The 10,000-nt window shown below is 46.6% G+C and overlaps 2 protein-coding genes across 4 annotated transcripts in view; both read left to right on the top strand.

The window, feature by feature from the left end:
- The window catches only part of nr4a3 (nuclear receptor subfamily 4, group A, member 3), a 23,368-nt gene extending 21,581 nt beyond the window's left edge, over nucleotides 1-1,787 (top strand). For all 3 annotated transcript variants that reach the window (XM_083678781.1, XM_083678780.1, XM_083678779.1), the window contains one exon: nucleotides 1,106-1,787. In XM_083678781.1, coding sequence (XP_083534907.1) covers nucleotides 1,106-1,365 — 260 coding nt within the window. In that variant the 3' untranslated portion in view covers nucleotides 1,366-1,787. The remainder of the gene's footprint in view (nucleotides 1-1,105) is intronic.
- Nucleotides 1,788-6,630: 4,843 nt separating this feature from the next.
- Nucleotides 6,631-10,000, top strand: part of stx17 (syntaxin 17) — a 9,354-nt gene continuing 5,984 nt past the window's right edge. The window contains exons 1-4 of the mRNA XM_083678195.1: nucleotides 6,631-6,764; nucleotides 7,081-7,292; nucleotides 7,369-7,434; nucleotides 9,046-9,366. Coding sequence (XP_083534321.1) covers nucleotides 7,170-7,292; nucleotides 7,369-7,434; nucleotides 9,046-9,366 — 510 coding nt within the window. The 5' untranslated portion in view covers nucleotides 6,631-6,764; nucleotides 7,081-7,169. The remainder of the gene's footprint in view (nucleotides 6,765-7,080; nucleotides 7,293-7,368; nucleotides 7,435-9,045; nucleotides 9,367-10,000) is intronic.

Raw genomic sequence — 10,000 nt, 5'->3', positions numbered from 1 at the left:
CACTGCAGAAAGACAGCCATCGATCCCTCCCTAGGAGCTCACACAGATAGAAAGCAAAAGAAGGGATAGTGAGAAGGGAAAGAGAGAAGTGAGAGAGTGTAAGAGGTCTGAAAGCTGGAATGAATAGAGGACCGTTAGCAACTCTGTTGCAGTAAACACTGTACAGACAAAAGAGTCACATAAACAAAGATTAAATAAACTACAGATAATGGACAGCTCAAACTGTCACAAACCTCCAACCATGCAGCACTCACATCCACACACACACACACACACACCCACACACACACACACACACACACATACACACACACACACACACACACACACACACACACACACACACACACACACACACCCTCTCTCTGTCACATACACTCAGTCAGCGTGTGTGTGCATGCGTTTTGTGTGTGTGTGTGTGTGTGTGATGGCTGGACACCCTGTTCTCTACAGAATGAGTTAGTGTCACATTAAAGCTGGACAAGGTGCCAGTAGGGTTGCTATGGGCAGCAGAGTGTGTGTGTCTAATCTCATTTGGCTGCTCACAGGGCCGAATAATCTACTAATTGTTGAGCACTGGGCACTTGTGTTTATGTCAACCTCTTAGAGTGGGGGGATTGTGTGTGTGTGTGTGTGTGTGTGTGTGTGTGTGTGTGTGTGTGTGTGTGTGTGTGTGTGTGTGTGTGTGTGTGTGTGTGTGTGTGTGTGTGTGTGTGTGTGTGTGTGTGTATCCATATGTGTGTTTGTGAACCAGTGTGTTTGTGAACCAGTGTGTGTGTGTGTGTGTGTGTGTGTGTGTGTGTGTGTGTGTGTGTGCCTGTGTGTGTGTGTGCGTGTGCGTGTGTGTACATACTATTCAGAGGACTTATTCGGTTAGGAGGTGTATTGATCTGGAGTGAATGAGACAGGTTAAGGCCTGTTTAACAACATGAGCCACAGGGGCTAATGCGATGGAATTGAATATAAAAGACGATGTGATTTCTGTGTGCTTTCAGCTGGGTGAGCTTTGGTTTGTGAGTGTGTGGGTGTTTAATGTCCCCCTTGCTGTCTCTCTTTGTATGTGTATGTGTGTAACATATCTCTCTCTTTCTCTCTGTGTCCACAGAGCAGGTCCCTGGCCTGAAGGACTCTAAGCGCGTTGAGGAGCTGCAGAATAAGGTGGTCTGTTGCCTTAGGGATCACCTGGGCTTTGGCCCCTCCTCTTCCTCCAAAGCCACGCCCCCTCTGAGCCGCGTGCTGGGCGTGAGGGCAGAGCTTCGTTCCCAGAGGACCCAGGGACTCCAACGAATCTTCTACCTGAAGCTGGAGGATCTGGTCCCGCCCCCACCCCTCATTGACAGGTTCCTGGACACTCTGCCCTACTGATGCTGGCTGGCCTAACTCCACCCATGAACACACATGTCACATCCTGTTTTAATCCTGCCCCCAGGAGCACGCAGACACGCCCAGAGGAGAGAGACCTACTGACCTCTGACTTACGCAGAGAGACAGCCAATCAAATCGCTTTTCGCTCAAAAGGACAACCAATCAAAATGCTTTTCACACAAAAAGACTATTATTCAAATGCTTTGCCACTTTTTATTTGATCCTGATTTTTGTCGTATGAGGGAGGATGAGGGGGTTTGAGAAGATGTGTGAAAAATTACTTTTTCCTGTCCTCCCTCAGTCTGGGTTGTATCTGGTCTTGTTAAAAGAAGACACAAACTTTTCTGAACAAAGAGGTTGTCTGTGTTTTGACCTGGTTAAGCCTGTACTGGTCTGACGATCTGTTTGGGGGGGGGGGGGGGGGGGGGGGCAGCTGGGAGATTTCAGGCTACTTGAATGAACTTGTAACACTCTGATGATGTCCCAGGGAAACACAAGCTCTGTTTTTTTGGTTCCTCCTGTGCAACAGGGACGTTTTCTTAATGAATCGTATCATCAGCCAAGAGCATTGTTGGGCGTGAGTGTGTTTAACACAGCAGCCTGTGTGTGTGAGAGCTTAGACACATGACGGAGTCTTCAACAGAACGCATTAAAACAGAACTTTGAACATATTGAAGTGACTATGGTGTTTGGCTCTTGTATCTAAGTGCAATTTCTTAAGTGCTATCTTATAAAAAAAAAGGAACAGCAGATAGATAAGGAAAGGTTTCATTTCAAACTCTAAATTATTTTAATACTAAGACTCATCCTGTACTGTCTGTAGCTCAGAGAGAGAGACAGTCTCATGTTCACAAGAGGAGAGGAGATACTGCGCACTAACGATTGATGACTGAGTCACTCAGACTTGAACTTGCTGTAGTATGTTTTTTATTAACTCATATTTTTAAATTAGGGGGCGAGTAGGATTATGGAGGAATGAACGCAAGCAGAATTTGGCTTAAAGCACTTACACCCTCCAAGGGGGAGAAGCACAGACACACACCCACCCTACTCCCTGAGTGGAGGAAGAAAGAAGGAGAAGAGGAGGAGAGGGTGCTCGACGGATAGCTATAAGGGCAGGGGTGAAACATTCCGCAGTCATGCCCTTTTTGTATGTTTATATAGTGGAGGTCGTGTGAGAGTGTGGAGGACATTCTTGCATACTGTCTTTGTTTGTACGTGTTGAGGAGCAGGATCATATGCATGGTGTGTTATAAGCTGTTATGAGCTGTCATAGCCTGTGTTTGTGTCTCAGACTGTGACTCTATGGGAATCTCCCCAGGCCTCCACCACCCACTCACACACTCACGGCAGCGGTTTGAAATAAGAAAAAATAAGCAAATTCTATAGATATATAAATATATATATATACAAAACTAATATTTTGAAGTGTTTTTAGCTTTTTCAAATATTGTGGTACGAGTTGTGCATTGTTTTTTGAAGAAGAGAAAAAAACTGAAAAAAAAATGTTTTCTTTTTCAATGTCCCTCTTTGGTTTGAGTTTCCTGTTTGATTATTTTTCTTTCTCTTTGGTTCACTGGAGTTTCTGTTCAGCACTTTGAAATCATAAACTAGTTCTGATTATCCTGTCTGACTGTGTCTGGTGGTTTTCTCCCTTCATCTTTCACTACACACAGACTCTTATCTGCTCTTCATCGGGAAAACAAGGAAAACAAGATTATGACATCATCTCTTATAAACTAAAATAAATACCACGACAAATGCAAGTACGAAAAGACGAATGATTAACCTATGTGTGTGCATGCATAAGATGGGGTGTGTGTGTGTGTGTGTGTGTGTGTGTGTGTGTGTGTGTGTATGTGTGTGTGCACGGTAGGGATGTGCCTCTTGACAGATGAGGGGCCTCATCTTTCCCCCAGGGACCCTCAGGCTCTTACACAGAGAAGAGGGGGATTAGGAGGGTAAGGATAGGAAAGATGGGGGGATGAAGAGGGAGGAGGGGGGATGTTCATGTTAGCATGAGGTCCAGATCAGCCTCCAGCCTCGTTAAACAGGATCGATCGCCATGGTGACATTTCACAGCACACCGTCCATACTGTCACTGCCTTCACTCACTCACACACACACACACACACACACACACACACACACACACACACACACACACACACACGCACACTCACACATGCACACACATACACCCACACACTCTGCACCATCTGTACTGTCACTGCCACACCACTGTCACCACTCAACTGTGTGTGTTTGTGTGTGTGTGTGTGTGTGTGTGTGTGTGTGTTTGTGTGTGTGTGTGTGTGTGTGTGTGTTCATTCCTACTCAGAATATTGACAGGCGCAGCTGTCTGCCATCTTGTTGAGTCTCAAATGTGACACTTCAAATAAAGCATATTTTCCAATCCTAAATCTATGGTCTTTCTATAATGCAGATTCTCCCCCTACTCTCTAAAGATTACCCACAGCAACTCTAGCAGTTGGATATCTACTTGCATATTCTGAATGGTGGTCTAAAGGAGAGACATGTCAAGTGGCTGTGCTGTGCCGTGGTGTGTATACGACCGAGAGTTGTATTTTCAGATGGACCATGTGTTGAACAGCCCGACACCTTGTCCTTCTGTCAGAGAGGATGCTCTTGTGTTGGATGATCTGACAGGTGAAGGAACAGAACACAGTGTGTGCGTGTGTGTGTGTGTGTGTGTGTGTGTGTGTGTGTGTGTGTGTGTGTGTGTGTGTGTGTGTGTGTGTGGTGTGCATGTGTTGAGTGACGAGTAACATAACACCAAGACACACAGCAGAGAGCTCAACAAGAGGAGTGAAAGGCACACACACACACACACACACACACACACACACACACACAGACACACACACACACACACACACAAACACACACCCACACACACACACACACACACACACACACACACACACACACACACACACAAACACACACAGAAGGAGCTGTCAGTCTCTCCCTGCCAATCGATCAAGTGCTGACAGATAGCAGATACCCCCAGAGTCTTAATTAGAGCTACCATTAGAACACACACACACACACACACACACACACACACACACACACACACACACACACACACACACACACACACACACACTGGCAGATCAAGGTTTATATGTAATTCTATTTCGACATTTAAGTAGAATGACCATTTGAGATATGAACATCTTACATTTGAAGAATGTTACAAACAGTAACATCAAAATCACAGTAGCAGGCTAGAGTGAGCATAAAACACTGACAAACTTGACAAGAGAAAGTATGCTCAAACAGAAAAGATATATATGCTATTTTATATATCCTAAGTATTTTATCTGAGACTGTAATGACTATTAAAGTAAAATCAGGGGGGTCTAATGTGATATTCATGAGTGGGTGGGGCTCCCTACTGATGGACTTCCTCTCCTGCTGAGACACACTTCCTGGATTAGCCTGGAACGGGTGGCACCTGCGCCCTACCACTGCAGACACACACAGATGCACATGCATAAGCACGCACACACACACTCACACTCACACACAAACCCCCACACACCCACACACATACTCCATAACATGCATTAACATACACAAATATATTGTTATTGTGTGGTGTGGGTGTTCAGACTTTCACTGTCTGCTCAGCTCTTCCCCCTCAGTCTGTGGCTCTGCTCTGGGAGTCCCCCTTTTGGGGCTGGACACACACACATGCAAACATGCATGCACATACACACTCACGCAGGCACGCACACGCACGCACACACACACTCACACACACACACACACACACACACACACACACACACACACACACACACACACACACACACACACACACAGCGCCTAGGGAGCTCCCCTGCAGGCTTGGTGTTTGAGGCTCTATCTGGGCTTTGATTGACAGAGGGGCCCCTCACACGCTTACCATGAGTGCAGCGCAATAAGCGTGTGTGTGGGGGGAGAAAAAGGGGAGGCGTAGGTAAATGTTAAAGGTGAAAGGTGAGGGAGGCTGGGGCTCAAAAAGAGACAGAAACTACAGATCTGCCCTCCATAGGCATGATGCTTATCACACAGCAGGTGCAAGTGGGGCCTTACCCTAATATCATCAACATGCAGTCGGCCTACACACTCACTGAAACATATACGCTTACACACTCACACTATGCTACTCAGAGACACACACACACAGACACAGGCAGGAAGAGATATGGTCGGTTGGCCGTTCTCCACCCCTGCGTTTCCATATCCCCATCTTGTGCCTTCTGAAGTTGGTGTCGGTGACTTGTCTCATCACAACAACAGGAGGCAGGGGTTGGGTCCGAGGCTCTGCGGTTGATCTCAATTTCGTAACCATAACAACCCAATGACCTTAATATGTATACACTCATACACACACACACACACCTGCCAGCACGCACGCACACACACACACACACCCACACACCCACCCACACACACGCACGCACACACACACACACCCACACACACGCACACACACACCCGAACCCTCCCACACACACACACACACACACACACACACACACACACACACACACACACACACACACACACACACACACACACAATATAAAGACAATAAACAGCCCCAGATCGGCTATTATTGGATGGCAATATATTATATTAATCCACACTAAGCCTACTGCCCTAATGCCCCAGACCACCCACAGCACCGGGCACCACTCCACCCTCAGCAGGTACTAACCCTGTGTACACCAGCCAGAGCAGCACACAGCAGCCAGCAGCATCACTGCCATCACAAAACCCCGGCAGAATGGTGTGTGTGTGTTTGTGTGTGTGTGTGTGTGTGTGTGTGTGTGTGTGTGTGTGTGTGTGTGTGTGTGTGTGTGTGTGTGTGTGTGTGTGTGTGTGTGTGTGTGCGTGCGCGCGTGCGTGCGTGTGTGCGATACACACACTGGCAGAATGGAAAATCCAGCCATCCTCGCGCGTCACACATGATCGATGTAATTTGCGTGACAGGATCGAAGTTGAGTATTCATACAGTCAATATTGCGATGAAAGTTGAATTCTCTCTTGATTTTTTTTTTTTATATAATAATCCCGTCCCTCATCTCTTGCTATAACACTGACTATTGAACTTCACAAGCCTAACCAAGTTCAATAATCAGAAAGGTTATTGTTTAACTTCTCAAAGAACAGGGGGAAAACAGGGGATACAAAGTTCTATCAATGTTCTTGGTCGGAAGTAATTCTCCTGCGCACAAGGAAGAGAGTTGTTTACAAACAGAAATTGAGAGTTGGGTTTATATAGCTAGCTATAACGTTAGTTAACTCGAAACAGTTACGTTTTGAAACTAAATGTATGAATACATCCTTTAGGTTATCCACTCCGATGTGTTTTTACTTAAGTAAGTAATGTGTCCTGTGTTGTCAATGTATTAAATTAAACGACCTATTGTAACTTTTAGCCTGCAGCTAGCTTACATTACTTTTCACACTCATTCAAGTTCGTACTAGATAGTTGGTGTGCTTACGGTAGTTTTAGTCCTTATTTTAAATCTCGATTGCTGCTGTTTTAAGTCCTTATACACACGTTTGAGACATCGAAGCAGCTAGCTAGTAATTATATTGAATACGTCATGTACTATTAACTATATCTCTAAGCAGTGTGTGTCTTTGTCGATGTGTGTGTGATTGATGTGTAATATTATGCCTGCATTTCAGGTAGCTGAGCTGGTGTGTATGGATGGATACACCTGTCCTGTAGAGAGCTTTGAGTGTGACCAAGGCACAGAGTTAGGGGTCAGGTTGATATGGCGGAGGAGGGGGGCAAGCTGACGTTTAGGCGTCTGGAGGCGCCCATCCACAAGTTCACTAAAGTGGCCCTGCCCACAGACCTGGAGAGGCTCCAGCGACACCACAGCAACATACTGAAGGTATGGGACTCAGGCACACACATGCAGACTGACACACACTTTCATACAGATACACTGACCTTTTTTCTGTTTCTAGTTCCAGCAAAGCCAACAATGGGACCGCCTTCATCAGGAGCACATCAATGCCAGCCGCACTGTGCAGGTAAACATTGTGTACGCATGTCTCAAAAGGTCCTCATGTCTCAAAGTGAGGGACCCCCCCCCCCCCCCACTCAGCACACACACACACACACACACACAAACACTCTCACACACACACACACACACACACACACACACACACACACACACACACACACACACACACCTACCATCACCCCTATGACCCATGGGAGGGGCAAAGTGCTTTCCTGTGTCTACATGGTGTGATCATGAGGGTTTTCTGTCAGTTGAACAGTGTGTGTGTGTGTGTGTGTGTGTGTGTATGTGTGTGTGTGTGTGTGTGTGCGTGCATGTGTGTTACAGTGTAAGTTAGTTGAAGATGATGGGTGATAATACACAAGATCATGCAGGCCCAGAGAGGGAGCGAAAGAAAGAAAGGAAGGAAGGGACAGGTCTAAAGAGAAAGAGAGAGAATCCCACGTCATTCTTGGCAGGAAGTGTCTTTCTCACAGGAAGTGGGCTCCTCTGCCCTCTGTATTTCTGTCTGCACTCTTCTATTTTCATCCATCACTCATCTATTCATCCCTCACTCTCTCTTCTCTATTGTCACTGCCCCTCCACCTTTCTCTTCCTGTTGCTCTTCTCTTTGATGTGTGTATGTGTGTATGTGTGTATGCGTGCGTGCGTGTGTGTGAATGTTTAGTCTCATAATTCATCTCATCGTTGGCTGTATGATTGGCAGAGAAGGGTGCTATTTCTAGATGGACCCCATACCCCCCAATTCCCCCTATCCCTCCTCCCTGTTTGTGCAAGCGAGAGAGTCTCTCCCCCACTGATTGACTAACAGCTAGCTACCCACCCCCAAATACCCCCTTCCCTCCTTCCCCCTACCTTCCCGGAGAGTGGAAACAGAGACAGAGAATATTTAGTGTGTGTCAAAATATGTATGTGAATGTTGTGTTTGGTTTATCTAGTGTGGTGTTACTGTCCTGTACGTGGTAGTCTGTGAGTGTGTGATGTTGTGTGTTTCTATGGTAATTAACATGCTGACAGGTGTGTGTGTCCCTGTGGCCAAACTGGCTCAGTGTTAATCCAGTCTGCTGCTGTGTGTGTGTGTGTGTGTGTGTGTGTGTGTGTGCGTGTGTGCGTGTGTGCATGTGTTAGTGTGTTAGTGTGTGTGTGTGTGTGTGTGTGTGTGTGTGTGTGTGTGTGTGTGTGTGTGTGTGTGCGTGTGTGCGTGTGTGCATGCATGTGTGTATTTATTCATCATTTCTAATTAGCCTGTGAGCGGGAACCTTTATTGACTGTCTGTTGACCTCCTGACCCTAGCTTGCTCTGACTTGGCTGCTGATGGGTAGGTTGTAATCCGCCTGTCACCCCCAGGCTCATTGAGAGGGAGGGGGTCTACCTTACCATAACTGCACCCCTCCCCATTGTTGCTTCTTCTCATTAATCTATTGACTACTGGTTTGATTTGAGAAAAATAAAGAACATGCTAATTAGGTTAGTTTTAATCTCTCCTCTCTCTCCTCTCCTCTCCTCTGTCTCTCTCTCTCTCACTCTCTCTCTCTCTCTCTCTCTCTCTCTCTCTCTCTCTCTCTCTCTCTCTCTCTCTCTCTCTCTCCTCCCTCCTCTCTGTCTCCCTCTGTAGCAGCTCAGGGCTAACATTAGAGAGATGGAGAAGTTGTGTGGACATGTTCGCCTTGAGGATGGCCCCGCCCTGGAAAGGCTGGTTCAGCCAATTAGAGACCGGGCGTCGGCCGCCGCAAAGGACTTCCTGCTTCTGCATTCTAACCCTGCCCTCCTGCCTGGGTCCTCCACCCCAGCCCACACCCACACCTGTCAGTCTGGCAGTTCCCATGGTGATGATGATGTTAGCGGGGACCCCGCCCCTTTCACTCAAACTCAGCTCCTCCTCCCAGAGATCCCCCTTGACCAGAGTGCTGCAGAGTCCTGGGACACTCTGGAGATGGTGTGTGTGTGTGTGTGTGTGTGTGTGTGTGTGTGTGTGTGTGTGTGTGTGTGTGTGTGTGTGTGTGTGTGTGTGTGTGTGTGTGTGTGTGTGTGTGTGTGTGTGTGTGTGTGTGTGTGTGTGTGCGCGCGCTTGCGTGCATGCGTGCGCATGAGTTGTTCCAAAAATGTGTGACCTCTGAAGTTTCACATGTCAAAGTGTTATTGTCATATGTATTGGAATACGGTATTGGCATACAGGATTTATTGTAAGACAGTACAATGACATTCTAACTCGCAAGCTCTGCTCTCCCAAAACGAAATAGTACAGTACTACACATTAGTAGCACAGGAACACTGTAGTAGCACAGGAACACATTAGTAGCACAGGAACACTGTAGTAGCACAGGAACACATTAGTAGCACAGGAACACATTAGTAGCACAAGTGCACTGTAGTAGATTAGATTAGATTAGATTCAACTTTATTGTCATTGTGCAGAGTACAAGTACAGAGACAACGAAATGCAGTTAGCGTCTAACCAGAAGTGCAAAAAAAGCAGAAAAGTGCAGTGTGAACAGTAGTAGCACAGGAAAACAGTAGTAGCACAGGAACACAGTAGTAGCACAGGAACACAGTAGTAGCACAGGAACACA

Source organism: Argentina silus (genome assembly GCF_951799395.1).
Source record: "Argentina silus genome assembly, chromosome: 10".
Taxonomy (NCBI): domain Eukaryota; kingdom Metazoa; phylum Chordata; class Actinopteri; order Argentiniformes; family Argentinidae; genus Argentina; species Argentina silus.
The sequence above is the reverse complement of the archived record's forward strand: the minus strand, read 5'-3'. Positions and strand labels throughout refer to the sequence as shown.